Here is a 17,484-nt window from a genome sequence, read left to right as displayed (position 1 = left end):
TTTAGGGTTAATCCTATTGATTGTATGTTAGTCAGAAAGCGCACATGAATACGAGCAGAATAAAGTAGAGGCCTATTATTAGGGCAGGTTCAATCTCTTTTAGGTTGGATTTGTACCATCATCCCCGAACCCTTATTTGGTTCATGACCTTATGGAGTTGACGATCTCTTGGATCGTTAAGGGGTGTAACCTTCACCTCGTGAACGGTTTACAAGTTCCTTAAAAACTTGTTGGCGACTCTTTTGCTCTATCTTCTTCCCTTTTGGACGCCACCGTACTTTAGTGTATGATCACAGTGGGGTTCAAGTTAGTGGGATTTTAAGGCTTGAAATTATTCCCTACAGAAGGGCTTCTAAATTACTTTGGATTAGAGTATGTCGACCCACTTTAGAGAGGTAATTTGTTTCCCAAAAGTTCATTCGTTGTTGGGTGCTATCAAGTATTCTCTTAAAATCTTTTTTCATAGGGTAGTAAGAGCTAAAAAAGACCCCTAAATATCTTCTGAGAGATGACTTGGGAGTCATGTTGAAATGCGCTGCAAGGGCAGTGCGACAACTATTTACTATCAAATTAAAGTACTGGTTCCTAGATAAAGACAAATTTGTGAAGTATAAAAATCATTAGTTCAATAGCTAGTATGACATCATTTCCCTCCGATCCCTAGATCGAATTAACTTGTGTTTAGCTCGTATGACGCGCGATTAATATGTTAATTTTCTTTTAAAAAGATGTCTTGGATAATAGTAATAGAAGCGAAGAAGAATAAAAATTGGAGTACTGAAATTGAAAGAGACGAGTTTCGAATTGGAATGAAAATAACAACGAAGTATTGTCTTACTTAGTAAGGTTCTTATCCTTTGATTCTAAAGGTATGAGGTTTAAATCCTGCTAAGTGAGGGTATTTGGGGGTAGGAATTCCCTTACCTCCACTACTTTCAATCTCCCATGTGATGCGCTTAACTAAATTATCATATGATGCTCTTAACAATTTTAGAAAACCGTATCAAAATCATGATATTGTGAGATCAAACCCCATTAGAGACATTTTGGGGTGATGATCCCTTAGCCTTACCCCCGCTTTCAAATAACCTAGCATATATACAAACATAAATAATAAAAAAAAAAAACATGTAATCCCTTATTTATAAGGACCAGAGACTAAAATTTTACCCGGACCAGAATAGGTTGGAAACCCAAAATCCCTTATTTATAAGGACCAGAGATAGATACAGACTCTGTCGGTTCCATTCGGTCCAATTTTTGATCTAGGTCCATATTTGCACGCTCCTAAGGCATGTATGACTTGTGACAAGTTTGTGCTTGATAAAATGATAAGACTCATCGCCTTACATACCAAGAAAAATGGTCGAGTTTCCGATCTTAGTCCATATTTGCGCACCCCTGGCAGAGATGACTTGTGACAAGTTTGTGCTTGATAAAACCCATCTCCTTACATACCAGGAGGAAAAAAGTAAATCTAAACAAGTGTATTTTTACTATGAAAATACTACATCTAGTTATTAAGTCAATAATTTCTTTATATAAATTATCAATTATTTGCTGTATTTTTAAATAACTATTCTTATTGTTTTTTGACACATGAAAACAACAAGAGGTAAAAAAGAATGTTGAATAACACAACTTCAAACCCCAATAAGGGTGAGCACGAAGGGATTGGAAACAAAAATTAAAATGATGAATTTTCCCCATATCTTGAGAGCCAACAATTACTTGCTTTTTAACCATAAAAAGAACGGTACCAACACATAAAACGACTTTCTCTTTAGAATAAATCACTTTTAGCTTGGAGGAAAGGCCTTTTCCCGGTCTCGGGGAGATTGTTCATTTCACAACTCGGAATTGACCTCTTTTCATAGAAAGATCGATGGATGATTTAAGGATTAAAGTTCAACTTCAAATTCGCAATCCCAAGGTAATTCTTATTGATTTTTTATAAACAACAATTCATCTTTCTTGTCTCTCCTAATTGATTGTGAGGGTTCTTTAGGCATGAGAACGTAAGTACCGAAATCCAACAAAATGTTCGAACATTTGATGAGGCTTGCCACTTATTTAGATATATAGAGGGGCGGATCCTTTGGAGGGCGTCGTAGCCGGATAAAATAGCATAATAGCCATCGTGTGCCTTATTTCTCCAATTGTAGGCGAGTGAGTTAGTTTATGAGCACTTACATGTCAATTTGAATGCTTTATAATTTGCTTTCTTTTAAGGTCCATAGGACCATCTACTTTTGCTTTACTAGTAGAGCAAGAAATTCCTTTCTTTGTTCTTTACCCATATGTAATTCTAAGGAAAAACTGACATTTGCTACTAGCGAAAACACCCCGTGTCACATTTGCTACCCATTTAAAAAAAAAAATTATTTTGCTACCACACAAATTCCTAAAATATATATTTCACTACCAAAGACTAAGGCCGTTACTGTTTCCGTTAGCCACCGTTCAACCACCTTGCAGCCACCCCTCCACTTCACTGCCACCCGTCCCCTCAACTGCCACCCCCTCCCCCCTGCCGGCGCTGACGCGACCCCACCCCCACCCCGAACCGGAAACCACCCCCTTTCCCTTTTCCCCCACCGAAAATCGCCCCCTCCCTATTCCCCCCACCGAAATCGACCCCCTCCCCTTCCCTTACCCTTTCGGCCATCACTTATCCTAAACCACCAACCCAAACCACCCTAAACGAGGGTTTCAATTTCGATTTCAGTGGTTTGGGGTCGGTGGTTTAGGATTTCGAATTTTACGGTTTCTATTGGCTGGTGGTTTGGGATTGGTGGTCGGGGCAACAAGAAGAGGAAGGGGGTTCGTTGGCTGCGTAGGGGTGGAGGAAAGGTCGGGGCGCCGCCGATGAAGAATTTGGTGGAATTTTGCGGCGAAGGTGACGGTTTAGCAGCGGCGACCACGAGGTTAGGGGTGGTTGGCAGGAGGGGAAATGGAGGAGGTGGGGTTTGCCGGCTTTGGGGAAAAATTTGGGCGCCAACAAGGGGAGGGGGGAGGGTAGCTGACGCCGGGACAGGGAAGGGGGGAGGGGCGCTGACGCCGGGACAGGGGAGATGTGATGTTTGAGATTTTTTTTTTAAAGTTTTTTTTAATAATTTAAATTATTATTTAATAAAATATGGGGCCCACTTAACGGAACCTTAACGGATTCCGTTAAGTGATAGCAATATATACACTTAGGGAATTTGTGTGGTAGTAATTTAAAATATTTTTTTAAACAGGTAGTAAATGTGACACGGGGTGTTTTCGCTGGTAGCAAATGTCAATTTTTCCTAATTCTAAAGCTTTGACAACGGACATGTTTGGTTGACTACCCTGCATACGTCGTTCTCGCCGATCCTATCTCTATTGCCTTTTGGAAGCGGTAGACTCTCGATAGAGAATTACTAGAGGGGTTTCAACCCCGACTTTTCATGAATATAGAACCAGATCCACTAGATTTTAGCTAGTGTGCTTAGTAAATCTCTTCGTATAGGTTCACACATATCCAACCGTCTTTACTCCTTTATGTATTGGGAAAACTTTAGTCACATGAGATCTTATTTATTCGTTTATATAACATATTATCAAATTTTTATGTTGAAGTTGTAAACCATGAAGAAAAAATTGTAGATCTATTTTAAAATGGAGGAAGAATTATGTAATATGGAGTACTAAACAAAAAAAAGCTATTTCAAAAAGATTAAAAAAAAAAAAAAAAAATACTACTCCTTAGGTTAATTTGTAAATGCTATTCACATTATTTAGATTCAATTTGTAATAGTAACAATCATTTTATTCAACATTAAAGAACCAAAACAATAATAAATTAGAAAATAAAACTAATTTAATTCAATAATAAGTTTTTTTTTTTTTTTTTTTTTTTTGAAGCAACATTCAATAATAAGTTTTACTCAATCATCAATCATAGAGTAGTAATAATATTTATAAAATCAATACAATAAATAAATGAAATCTTTTGTCAAAGGAAAAAATCAATAAAATCACTAGTTTGCAAGTATGTACTTAGTTGTTAAAAGATTAAAATTTGCCAACTAATCTCCTCTCCCCTTTTTCCCTCTTTCTCTCTCCTCCTTCATTCCCCACCACCACCCACCCACCCACCATTATCGCACACCTCAAGAATTTCTCCCCTTTTCTTCTTCAAATGTTCCCTTTTCCCAACAATTTCCCAAACCCCTAATTTTCCCAGATTTCTGCTGTTTCAATTTCGGAAATTAGGGTTTTGATTTCTTCAGTTTTTCAATCAATGTCGCAGCTCAAAGCAATTGGTCACATGGCGGATGATATCCCATCAACCCCAGGAAAATTCAAGCCTGAAAAATCATCGATTTACTTCAATAGAATTCGATGGTACTCTTCTCTCTCTAAACTTACCCTTTGGTCTTTCCTCTTTCTCTCTCTTCTTCTCTTCCTCTTCTTCGCTTCCCCTCGTTTTGATTCTTCCCACCGACACGGGGATACTTTCCAGGCCGTGTCGAAGACCACCGCAAATGCCGCCACTTGGGGTGGTCACGATTGGGAGCGCCGTGTTCGGCAATCCGCACGGGTGAAACAGGGCACACACGGGTTGACCGTGCTCGTAACTGGCGCATCTGGGTTTGTTGGGACCCATGTATCAATGGCGTTGCGAAGGAGAGGAGATGGTGTTCTGGGTCTTGATAATTTCAATGATTACTATGATCCTTCTTTGAAAAGATCTCGTCAGAAGCTTCTGGAACGTGCTGGAATCTTCGTGGTTGAAGGGGATATCAATGATCGAGATCTTTTGACGAAATTGTTTGATGTTGTTGCGTTTACTCATGTGATGCATCTTGCTGCTCAAGCTGGGGTAAGGTATGCAATGGAGAACCCTAAATCTTATGTTAATAGTAATATTGCTGGACTTGTTAATTTGTTGGAAGTTTGTAAATCTGCAAATCCTCAACCTTCGATTGTTTGGGCTTCTAGTAGTTCTGTTTATGGATTGAATTCGAAAGTTCCATTTTCTGAAAAAGATAGAACTGATCAACCTGCTAGTTTGTATGCTGCTACTAAGAAAGCTGGGGAGGAAATTACACATACTTATAATCATATATACGGGTTGTCGATTACCGGGTTGCGGTTCTTTACGGTTTATGGACCTTGGGGTAGGCCGGATATGGCGTATTTCTTCTTTGCTAAGGATATGTTGAAAGGGAAGCAGATTAAGGTGTTTGAGGGACCGAATCATTCGACTGTTGCTAGGGATTTTACCTACATTGATGATATTGTGAAGGGTTGTTTAGGGGCATTGGATACGGCCAAGAAGAGTACCGGGACTGGTGGGAAGAAGAAGGGGCCGGCGCAGTTTAGGATCTTTAATTTGGGGAATACTTCGCCTGTTAGTGTTACTGAGTTGGTCAGTATATTGGAGAAGCTGCTTAAGGTTAAGGCTAATAAGAAGATTTTGCCGCTGCCTAGGAATGGGGATGTCCCATACACACACGCGAATATCACATTGGCTCAGAAGGAGCTCAATTATAAGCCTTCGACTGATTTGCAGACGGGGTTGAAGAAGTTTGTTAGATGGTATTCGAGTTACTACTCAGACTCGAAGAAGAAGAGTGGCTCTGTTTGGTGAAATTGGAGGTTGTGATGTTTGAGGAGATATCGTGCTAGTAGTGTGCTTTCTGGCAATCTGCTGAAATTGGAGGGTTTTTGTTCCATGTTTTCTGTCTGCAGAAGGGTACCTCGATTCGAGTATTTGTGGAGGTATCTTCATTGTTTTTTCTGTCCACATATTGCTTTGTTCTTTTAGGGTTAGGTATTACTAATAGTTAGCAAATGTACAGCTTCTGAATTCAGATTACAACTTTACAGTTTCAATAACACTACGCCAGTTCATTTATGTTTTGTTATGATCTTAAATACCAGTTGCAATACTTTTAGATTGGTAGATGAGGTTTTGTCCAAACTTGCTCTGTATTTTACTAGATTTTATTGATATATTGCACTTTGATTTATCTATTTTTTCTGTGTCTATATTCAGTATATGTATGGAATGATACCCCCTTCCCCTCATTATTCTTGATTTGCAGGTGGAGTATTAAGAAATAAGGGTATGTATAAGATTATAAATGCTTCTAGACCGTGCAGTGTATAATTTGCTATTCTTGATTAGCTCTTCCATCGGCTCCTCCATTTTCCCTCCCTTCACAGTGAGGATAATGCTATGAAATCAGGATGATAATTACATCATCTAGTATGTTAGAGCTTTCAATATTTATCATTTATTCCAAAAACCAGAAATTATTTGGCGATTAGGAGCCTAATTGAACTAGTCAAAATAAACTAAATTCTTAACCTATGAGATGGACCAAAGAATGTGAGGCGTATGATTTTGCCTTTGGAGTTTCATGAAGGAATGGTTTTGTGTAAAAGCTCTATAGGGATTTTGGTGTATAGTCTTTATATTTGATATCTCGAGAGGTTAAATTGTGTTACGGCTAAAGAGCATTACTATTGAGTCCTATAGGCATAGATGCTTCAATTACCATATTATGGGTCCTTGGCCTTGCCACATGTTACTTATGCCTATGCCCAGAAGATTAAAATTCAATACTTTACTGCATTTGGTTAAATCATTTGACTGATTGTTCTATGGTTCTTTTGATCTTCCGTGCTACATAGTAATATAGACAACGATGCAGGATTCTGCTGATACTGTGTAGCCAGAGCAGACTTGAACCTCTGGTAATGCTAGAGATCACCACAACTTGCTCCCTCATGGGATATCTGTTAGCAGGAGAGCTGGCATTTGTTATGGTTTTGATGGACCCCTATTGCTTTATATAGTCTGGTTGTCTTTGATGCTGAATGACTTGTAAATCTGTTTTTCTGTTTGGACAACGACATAACTTGTAAATTCTCAGAGTTTTTGACTTTTGAGGTGAACTAATGACATTCACATGAGATTTATGTACTGATATTCACAATTCATAGTTTGAACAGCCGTTACACTTTTTTGGAGTGCTGAAATCTAATTTTTCACTTATGCAGTTTTGAGTTGATTCACCGTGTCTTGCCTGCTATATCCTTGTGGTTCAAGGACTTCAACGATTGCAGGATCGATGAATGGGTTTAATTTGCTGCTTGTGACATGATTTGTTGATAAAACTCTAATTTCATGTCAAGTTGCAATGTGATCACATTATGCAATAAGGGCTGCCTTGAAATTCATACATTTTGCTTTAGTAGTTGTATTGCAAATGTTGCAGCTGCGACTGGAATGTTTTTATAAAATCTGAAAGTTGAAGTTAGTGGCTTTCTTTAAAATTCAGGAATCATTCTACCAATCTTCGGATTGGAAAAATCAATGTTATTGATGGTTAATTGATCAGATCTTTGATTTTTTTTTTTGGCTGAATTGTTGCTTTTCTTGAGATTAGAAGTTTCCTCTCCTGATTAATGGCTTTTCTAACGGCGGCTTTTTGGATTTGGTCTTGATTAAGCTTAGAAGTTGTTTATTTTCTGGATTTGGTTAGTTATGGCTGCTGCTGTTTAAATTATTGTGCTTAAGAATTTCTTGGTGGACGGCTGTGTTGTTTTGTTGTCTTGATAGGCTAATTACTAGTACTCTAAATTACAGCTTATCCCCTCAAACGTTGCAATTTGAAAAAAGAACCGAGGAAGTGTCATTTGGTTAGTGGTGAGTTAGTGACCATCTTTGGTCAGTCATGTAGCCATCCAGCCATGGTGTTCTAAACTCAAATTCACTTGCGTATAAAAGTAACCTTGTACATCCAAATTAAGCTAGTCATTCTTAGACCTTGCAATCTTGACCCGACCTGCGACCCAAAAGTTGACCCGAAAATGACATGAACCCAAACAAACCCGACCCGAATGTGACCCAATGTTCGAAATAACCCGACTCAAAGTGACCCGACCCAATTTTAACCCGAATTGTTTGACCCGACCCAAAGTGACCTAATTCCTAAAGTGAATAGGGTGAAATGGTACTCACGGTTTTGTTTTTTTTTTTTTCCAATGATTTTACTTTATTTTTCCAACTTTTTTAAAAAAATGAATTTATTTTGGTGACTTGACACAAACTTGACCCGACCTGAAATTAACTCGAAAAATGGTTAGACTCGAATTGACTCGACCCGAACTTGACCTAAAGTGCTAACACGAAACCCAAATTGACCCAACCCAACCTAAACCCGGCCTGAACAATTGCTGACCCAAAATCGACCCGACCCAAACGACCCGTTTGCCAGGTCTACATTCTATTTACTTTCCCATTTATTTTTAGTTGCAACACTTTGACTTTTACACTTGTCGATGCATAATTTTAACCCTCCATAATTTTAATTGTAGATAAAAAAAAAAAAAAAAAAAAAAAAAATTAGTTATTGTAAAAGTATAAATTAACAAAGAAGGCCAATTGCAAATGTGTAATCATTTAGGTGTAATCATTTAGGTGTTGTAACTAAATATTAAATGGGGAAAGTATATGATAGGTCCTTTGATATTGTATCTCATTATTCCACTTTACCATACCAATATAATTGGAAGTAATTTACCCTAATCTTAATACTAGTATTTGGGACTTGGGAGCAGAGGGAAGTAGTAAATGATTGTGAGAGAATTCCATCGTTAGAGAATTTGTCAATTGTGCTACCAACACTAGACCAGCCCTTGTTGAAAATTTTAACTACCTACGTAAATTCTGGTTGAAAAGTCAGTGTTTACAAAATTATTAATCACAGTATTCTTACAAAACAATTAAAGAATAATCCCATCTAGTACAAAACAATTCAAACAAGTTTACATCAATATAAAGAAAAATTGAGCTGGCGATAGTTCTCACACTTGCATTAGCTCAGTAAGTTTGAACTTTGAAACAGCCAACCTTTCGAGGCCTTGACAGTATGTTCCATCTGCATACAAATTTCAGAGATCAGCAGCATAACCTAACCCTCCATTCCATTGAAAAATTGAACAAATACTATTCACAGTCTTCAACACTGTAACGACTAAGTTTACACATAACAGCTCCCAATCTTTCCTTTTGTCTCCAACTCTCAAATATGAGTTTTTTGAGCTATCAAAGGAAAGTTTCTGTTTTCCTAACAATGCTCAAAGGAGGGGAAAGAAGAAACAACAATTTTGAGCAGAAACTTGACATCAAAATGTCTGAACAATGATCATCTCCACGACTCCATATTGGAAGCTCACTTCTTTTTTAATCACATTAGATCAAGCAGGCGAATTATTTTATAATTACCTCAAAAAGTTTGTGGCATTCAACTGTCACGCATCGGGTGTTATTGCAATTTTTTTACTCCCTTTCCTGTCAAGGGAACCTTGTGTCGTGCATGAGAACCAGGCCTTCTTTTTTGAGACAACACCTACACTTCAGCGAAAAAGAGCATTTGCATTACATACAATAAAATTAAGAGAAAAAAGAAAATTGATAAAAGGCTTTGCTTGTAAAAAGGAAATTTAACTCAAATAAGCTTATTTAGATCACATAATCACTGTATCACGTCACTCAATTCTGTTACTAATAACCTGTTACCATGGGAAAAATTAAAAACATGGGAGTGGGATCACTGTCACTGCCAGATACCATTTTCAAAACAGAGCGATGAGGGTAAGGCTCCAAAAATTTTGCGCATGATTTCTCAATCCCATTCCCATAAAGCCATAATGATACCCTAGCACAACATAAGCCATAATGGCATACATACTACTCTGACTCTTCAAGCACATTTAGATATTGCAGCATAAAAGAAGCTTGAAAAGATGCTAATCCCAGAAAGAACATTCTGATTTCAACATCAAAACATTATGTGTGAATATGTGATGAGGACCTAACTACACATAAAATAAGTATACACTCTTTAAGTACACAAGATTTGTTTGTTCATTTTTGAAAGCTCTTCAATATTTGAGTTTTCCAGTACATTGTTGCACAATTACAACCCCCCCCCCCCCCCCCCCCCCCCCCTCTTCTCTCTCTCTCTCTCTCTTTTCAGAGAGTAAATTAAATATGAGTCTCTTAAGCATAATTCCAACTCCATATATGAGTATATGCTGAAAATGCGCAACTATCTCCATCAAAAAATGATAGTAACTATCATTCTTTTCTAGCCACACCATTGGTCAAACTACCAAACCTCTGAGATAATTAATGTTGCAATTCCACAAGTATTTGTTTCTCCAAAAAGTAAGATGAGAAGTTTGCTGGTGAGCCAGCTTTGGATTTTAATTACTTTGGTTGTCACAATGTTGCTGACAGTAATCTTGATATAGGAATGTAAAGGCAAAGATCCTTTTGACGTTTTCATTGATAAGGGCCTGTAAATCCAAATTTAGCTATATAAGGAAATCTAGAAAGAAGAAAAGATATGTAGCTGAGTTTTAAATATAGTGGACAATATTAACAAAAAAACGTTAAGAGATAGGACATGGATTTATCAGCTATCATCTTGACCTATAGGGAAAAAGGTGAAGAATATAAGTCCCACAAACCTAATTAAATCCGTCATACTTTAGGCGAGTACATTGGGTTCTAGATTGATCATTATTCAAATCATCACATGTCAATAGCTCTAAATTAAGTTCCAAGGTAACATTTTTTATAGGGTGGGTTTTGAAATGTACAATGTAGAACGATTGATTAGGAATTACCAAGCCCCTTTCTTAATGTTACTAAAGATCTCAGCAGATGAGGATCAGTATATTTCAGGACATAAGAAGAGAATAAGAAGCCAGAAGCAGGGAAAAATAAGAAGTCACATATCATGTAGTCGTAGGCCGTCCTATAGACAGGAGGTGGAATATAGACATTCAATGAGTACAGCTTTCAAATTCAATGGATACATTATTCAAGCAGATCAGTAATACTTTTCTTTTGCTCGAGCAACCCCATGGACATACAAGAACACCATATATGGCATGCAAATATTGAATACATAATTCTTTGGGTACCTTAGTCATTCTGAAATGCACACTGCATGACAGAAAGGTGGAATGTTGTAGTTGTCATAGGATCCAAGTCCTAAATTTGCCTACCCCGACCCTCCACAATTGGTGGGGAGAGGGGTAGGGCTGAATTTTCCTTACTCTTGCAAATGCTATTAATAGCATTCTGGCAATGTTTATCACTTCTAATTCCACAAATATTATATTAACATATGTCGGAAAAAATAACCAAAAAAAAAAAAAAACGCTGATTTTTACATAATTCACTAACAAATTAACAATGTGTTCACTATGTCCATAAAGACAGAGTAGCTATGTTTTAGTATTTTACCCTGCTCTGATTGGTATAAACTGAATAGGCCTAGAATACACACCAAACCAACTTAGTGACCCTTTACACACCCCTACTAAAACAACAGATGTGTTACCGAAGACTGTTTAGGGAAATGGTCAAATGGCTTCCTGGCTTGTTGAAGGAGTAGGCTATCGTTCATGACCTCTCAGTCACAACTCAAAACAGTATGGGCAGTAAGATCCTCAACATCTTTTAGTTTTCATTGTCTGTTTTCTTTTTTTTTTTTTTTTTATTTAAAGAAATGCTATTGTTAATACGAAAGCTTATCAGCATCCTGATCAATTATTTAATGTTTATATGTACTAGACGTCCTGCATCCTTGAGTTCTAATCAAGGGTTAACTGGTGGCCAGTGGACAGAGATCATCAATAAGCTGATCTGATTGTTTCGAAGTAAAAATAATCATTTCATCACTACTGTGTTCATGACAGTGTCCTCAATCATATGTTTGCTCACACTAATCATGGAGACTTTAGTATTAAGTTTCTTAGATTCCAGACCTCAAGACATTTTTATGGATTTTAGACGTCAACATATTGCTCAGTGATTCACAAATTAAAATATTTGAGGCAAAATTAACTCCATCAACAATATCAACTCCAAATTAACTTTGAAAGTTATATGAACCACTAGTGCATGCATTACTTTTAAAAAATGAAAGGGAAACTACCAAACCCCAGGCAGAACTTGGGAAAGAGATCAGGGGAAACTTTTTTACTTGGTCTACCATCTCACTGTATTAAGGCACACATTCCTTTTCTATAGTATCAATCTAACCTAGGGTTTAAGAAGCAAAGATATAAACCAATTCAAAGCTTTTTCAAAAGTGGATACACGAGAATTGTTTTCTCACAAGTGTGCTGCAGCTGATGTCATTCTCTAGATTCAATTACAGGTAGCAAGAATTATCAAACATAGTACATATGCAAGTCCACATGAAATAATATTTGAGCTAGATAAGGAAATGGAAGGAAAACATGAGTAAACTTATATTTATAAGCAACTAAGTATAGAGCAAATGCTTACATGTATACCTATAACCTTCAAGAACCCTCCCAAGACCCACTTAGACGCAGTGTTAAATTTCACCGCCATGTCACATCAACAGCAACAGCTTAGCTAAAAGGTCAATGTGATGCATTGAAAAGGGTACAGTAAATAATAACTCACATTGATTCAGTGGAACTCTCTGCTGCTTTCTTTGCAATCGTATCATCCTGTCATTCAAATAATTCACAAAGGATGTCCTTTCATATGTGAATCAAATGTGTCTACAATCAAGTCAACGGATTTGAAGATGCACCATCATTAACTGGATCCAATTCCCACCAAGGTCTATCATCATTGTGGAGCAAAGGGTCATGATCTTCTTCAATTGAATCATCAGTATCTTCCTCCTCAAGCTGAACATCCTCAAAATCACAGGCATTACTCCCTTTACAAACATCTCTTTCCAGATCTGGATTATAAGACCATTCCAGTCTCTTCAAAACATCGCAATCTTTCCACTGGCCTACAACTGAAACTGCCTGCGTTTTAGCCTTACCAACCAAAATATCCCGCCAAGAAAAAGAGGCATCTGCATTTCTCTTCAGCACCCCATCGTGATTGTCACCAACAACAACAGTCTTGAGACATCTCTCCTTAGCTTCCTTCAAGACACCTAAAAAATCTGAATCATCTGAGACAATGACCAAGCATTGTATTCGCCTATGATCCATCATATCCACAATATGACTCCTTAAAGCAACATCAGCTGCTTGTGGTTCATCAGACACCATCTTCACCCAAAAACCAGCACGTTTCAAATCGTCCCCTAAACCGTACCCAACCTTGGGAGTCAAAATATCCCGAGCAGCATTCTTATATTTCTCCATCTTCATTGCATATTTCCCAACCAAAGTAACCCTCTTCTTCCCTTTTGCAGACTCTATCTGCTTCAGCCTTTTCTGATGCTCCCTCTCATGAACCTTAAAATGCTCAATAAGCTTCTCATTCACCCTAAATTTCCTCCCACAAACCCGACATACATACGGTTCAACAGACCTGATAACTCCTTTGTTTTCTAAATGATTTAACACCTTCCTCTCATTCCTCAACTCCATAACTGCAGGAGGCACATAGCTAAATGCATGGTGGTTTGCATAAGCAACCATATATCGAACAATCCCAAAAGATGAAACTGCCCTTTTCAACTTAATCGCAGCCTCAAACGGAGAGACAGAATTCGGGGGTTTGTTTTCCAAATCCCAGAAAATCCCTATCTTACTTTGAGGAATTTTCACTAACGATGAATTAGATGAATTAACAGATGGGTATTGTTCAAAATGACAAAATCTTGTAAATTTAAGACATGGGTCTAGTAATTTTGTTCTTCCTAGATGCAATTCATCCAAAATTCCACAAACTTTAAGAAATTTATGAATGCCCATTATCATAATTGCCTGCAAATTAATTCACAAACACAGTGAACAGCAATTCAATAGTTCAATCTCTCTAATTGAATTCATTGAAAAAATTTAAAATTAAAAGTAGAATAGATATTTATTGTTAAGTACCTCGTATGAATTGACATCCAAAAACCACAAGCACAACCTTGTGTTGGCCTGTTGGACAATGAGCAGCCACGTGAGCAGCGGGAATACGGAGTAGGATTGCACGGCCAAACCAGGACAACTTTGAACGTCACGAGTAGTTAATTCACCATGGGAAAGAGAAAAACATGTTTCTTCCGAGGAATTATACGCCCGAGTCAGATCTCCTAAAATCGGGAATAAGGCCCTGTTCTTTAGAGCTGCTCTGCTCTGTTGAGCCTGCTTTGTTATGCTCAAATCAAATCTGCTTTGTTCTGCTCAAAAGAAATCTGCTCTGCTTTCAAATAATAATTAATAATAACAACATAATAATTAATATTGTATTGATGATAATAATTTATTATTTTGAATAATTATAATAATTATTAATATTAAAAATAATTCATAACAGCCAGAAAGGAATGGAGAATTGGAGATACCGAAAAACATAATACATAATATCATGCAAAATGTTGAAAAATTATGCATTTGAACTGACCCTCATCACTTTCATCAAATCAAAACAATTCAATTAAATAAATTCATAGTGAGATCAAATCAGCGATAAACCCTAGATTGTGTAATTGATATTCGATGATTACAGAAAGAAATATCTTACCTCAAAAGCTGCTGAGTAATCAGAAGTCGCGTCAATGGAGATCGGAGTGCACTTCAATGGGAAACTGAGAGAGAAAGGCAAAAAGAAAGAGAGAGAGAGAGCTAATAAGGTTAAACTACAGTACTCAAGTTTCCAATCACCAGACTAAAGTTAAGAAAGAAAGAGAGAGAGCGCGCTAATAAGGCTAAGACTACAGTAATTAGGTTTTAAGCATATACCATTAGAAGAGAAGTCAGAGCTTTAAAGCCAAAACAGCTGCTAAGGATACAAGAGCAGGAAGGGCTTATGGAGAAGAGAAATCAGAGCATTAAAGTCAAATTAAAGCGGCGGATGCAGATCGCAGAAGCCGCTGAGTTGAAACAGGAAAGGTTCGGTATATGCCTGAAAAAATACATTACCTTGCTATTTAGGAATCATTCAATATAGTAGTAGAAAAACAAATCAATTTTTTTTTTTTTTTTACCAGATTCAGAAATCACAAGCCCAGAAAACTACTTTTATTATGCTCATATATATTTCCATGCTTGACTGATACTATAATGTGGAGGGAATGTTCTTAAAATTGATTTTTCTGTGCTCAAGTTTATTAAGTGATTCTATTAATATGGAAGAAATGTGTAATGATGTTATTGATTCACTATCTAATTATATATGCAAATTGCCGAAATTGGACAATATGGTGGCTTGTTTTAGAGGACAACATTTATTTGTATCTTCAACTGTAAGAGTGGTTGCGTCATTGTGGAGCTTTTGCTTAAGATTTTGAGATTATTCACTGGATGATTGATGAGAGTTAAGAGCTGTTTCAAACATTGATAGGACATTAATGAGAATAATGTATTTTTGCTTAGGGCTGATTTGCAGTGGGTGTACAAGCTAAGGAAACTGAATTTGTCATTTAATGTTTGTGGTTTAGTTTCTATGATTGGTTTCTTTTATTGTGCTTTCTGTTATCCCAATGAATTAAGTGAAATTTGATATTCAGGCCTTGATTTTTAAGATATTATTCTCCATCTGCAGACTTAGGAAGTTATGATCAACCAATCATTCAGAAATGGTTTAAAGAAGGTTATCGATCATGTCCTCAGACCCAGCAAGTGCTTTCTCATATTGAGCTCTCCCCTAACCATTTAGTCCGAGCTGATATAACAATGGTGCAAAGATCATGGATCTGAAACCCAGCAAGTGTTTGATTTGATCTCACTATGAACGTGCCTTTAACTCTTTATGAACAAAAGGAAGCTCTATGTTCACCAAGCGAATGCCATCTTTTTGCTCCTTTGGGGAGTCTGCTGATGCGTTGTCGCAGTTGCCCTCTAACAACCGCAGAAAGCCTTGAGGATCAACCTGATCTTCAACAGGATCTTATAACTACTACATTAAATCTTTATACTGATTGAATCTTTGCAATGTGGGAATATTGAAACAAGAGCAATGCTGCTGCTATGATGTTCACATTATCTGCACGCGATGAAAACAAGCTTCTCTTTGCTGAATTGGTTGCTTTGAAGCCTTTGCTCTGTAACCTGTGTAAGAAACAGGTGAATAGGGGTATAGCTGTCCGTGATGGAGCAGTTAAAGTGATAATAAATAAGCTGAAGGAGCGGAAGCATGTCTCTGAGTTATTGGTTATCCTTGCTTTTCTGTCAACCCATCATACAGTAATTGATGAGCTTGAAAATCTTGGATCAGTGGAGTGTCTGCTTAGTATAACAAGTGAGAGTTGTGAATCAGATAGGGAAAATTGCATTGTAATTTGCATGATATCTGTGAATACAATCATTTTATCATTTTGCATTGTGATTTAGCCCTTATCTACAGTGATATGAACCCTTTCATTTCTCTCCTCCACTGAAGATTTGAAGTGTACTTCGAGCTCTCCATTGAAGCGTACTCTAAGCTTTCTCCCCTCCATCAAAGCAGCTTCTTGAGGTAAGATTTTTATCCATCTTTATTATAACCATCTAATATCCATCATTGATCATCCTAAGATTATCATTATTTTTATTTTTTTACGAGTATATATTTCACAATCTAGGGTTTATCGCAAATTTCTCATTTTTTTTGAATTTAATTTAATTTTTTTGTTGGTATGAAGATTCATTGCAAGGGGATTTCCAACTTCGAAATTCTTCTTTGTTTTTTAAAACCTTTGTTTTTACAGAACAGTTAGATCTTGATCATTGATTCATGATAATAGGAGAATCTAGGCCGGTATCCAAGAGGAAGGGTGATATGGTAAGAAGAGGGACAGTGAATCAGAATGGAGCCTTACATATTAAGGCAACCAGCGTAGATTCAGAAAGTGCACTACCTCAAATTGTTCGTCTGGTTGAATTATCACAGATGAACAAAGCTCCTGTGCAGAAACTTGCAGATCTTATTTCTGGATATTTTGTGCCATTGGTTAGTAACCATCATAAATCTTTTCTTTTCTAATAGAATAATTCAAAACTGTTTGTTACTTGTTGGTTTATTACTACAGGTTATCCTTTTTGTAGCTGCAACTTGGTTTGCATGGAAAATTCCACAGCTACTTAGAATTATGGATATCACCATCAATGGATAGCTTTGAGCTTGCATTACAATTATTCGGCATATCAGTGCTCTGGGTTTGGCAAGACCAACTGCAGTTATGGTTGGTACTGGAATTGGTGCTTCTCAAGGTGTACTGATCAAAGGAGGTCAAGCTCTTGAAACTGCTCACAATGTATGTTGGACTATTCATATCTCAGGCTCAATAAGATTATAATAGAAGATACTATACTCAAGGGAGGCAGGCTAGGACTCTTACAAAGGGCAAGCCAGTAATGGTCAGCACTCAACTTCTGAAACAAATGGTGTTTTGTGACTGTTTGAAACTTGTTGCTGCTATTAAGGTATTTAGTCTCTCTACGAACTTGCTGATTAGATCTAAAAGTTTTCTTTCTTTTTTTTTTTTTTTTTTTTCCTGATAATCTATA

The 17,484-nt window shown here is 37.0% G+C and overlaps 1 protein-coding gene and 2 pseudogenes across 5 annotated transcripts; 2 read left to right on the top strand and 1 right to left on the bottom strand.

Annotated features, from left to right (window-relative positions):
• Positions 1 to 4,065: 4,065 nt before the first annotated feature.
• LOC145595995 (UDP-glucuronate 4-epimerase 3 pseudogene) lies at positions 4,066 to 7,072 on the top strand (annotated as a pseudogene). Of its 2 annotated transcripts, none has more exons than XR_014103063.1 (2): positions 4,066 to 5,754; positions 7,042 to 7,072. The product of XR_014103063.1 is annotated as a UDP-glucuronate 4-epimerase 3 pseudogene, transcript variant X2 (transcript). The 2 variants fall into 2 exon arrangements; XR_014103058.1 differs by lacking the exon at positions 7,042 to 7,072 and adding an exon at positions 6,693 to 6,977.
• Positions 7,073 to 8,711: 1,639 nt separating this feature from the next.
• On the bottom strand, positions 8,712 to 14,146 carry LOC145595973 (uncharacterized). 3 transcript variants are annotated; one of them, XM_081652411.1, is made up of 4 exons: positions 13,888 to 14,146; positions 12,500 to 13,773; positions 9,272 to 9,400; positions 8,712 to 8,924 (listed from the first exon to the last, which is right to left on the bottom strand). In XM_081652411.1, exon 2 carries the CDS (start codon positions 13,765 to 13,767, stop codon positions 12,607 to 12,609), a length of 1,161 nt encoding a protein of 386 aa, XP_081508537.1. In that variant the 5' UTR covers positions 13,768 to 13,773; positions 13,888 to 14,146; the 3' UTR covers positions 8,712 to 8,924; positions 9,272 to 9,400; positions 12,500 to 12,606. The 3 variants fall into 3 exon arrangements, with proteins under 3 accessions (XP_081508537.1, XP_081508530.1, XP_081508543.1); XM_081652404.1 differs by having other exon boundaries at positions 9,272 to 9,395; XM_081652417.1 differs by lacking the exons at positions 8,712 to 8,924; positions 9,272 to 9,400 and adding an exon at positions 10,012 to 10,347.
• A 979-nt stretch (positions 14,147 to 15,125) lies between these two features.
• Positions 15,126 to 16,376, top strand: LOC145568359 (U-box domain-containing protein 9-like; annotated as a pseudogene).
• The last annotated feature ends 1,108 nt before the right edge of the window (positions 16,377 to 17,484 follow it).

The sequence above is a fragment of the Chenopodium album genome, chromosome 2 (genome assembly GCF_948465745.1).
Source record: "Chenopodium album chromosome 2, dcCheAlbu1.1, whole genome shotgun sequence".
Taxonomy (NCBI): domain Eukaryota; kingdom Viridiplantae; phylum Streptophyta; class Magnoliopsida; order Caryophyllales; family Amaranthaceae; genus Chenopodium; species Chenopodium album.
This window is presented reverse-complemented; position numbering and strand designations above follow the sequence as displayed.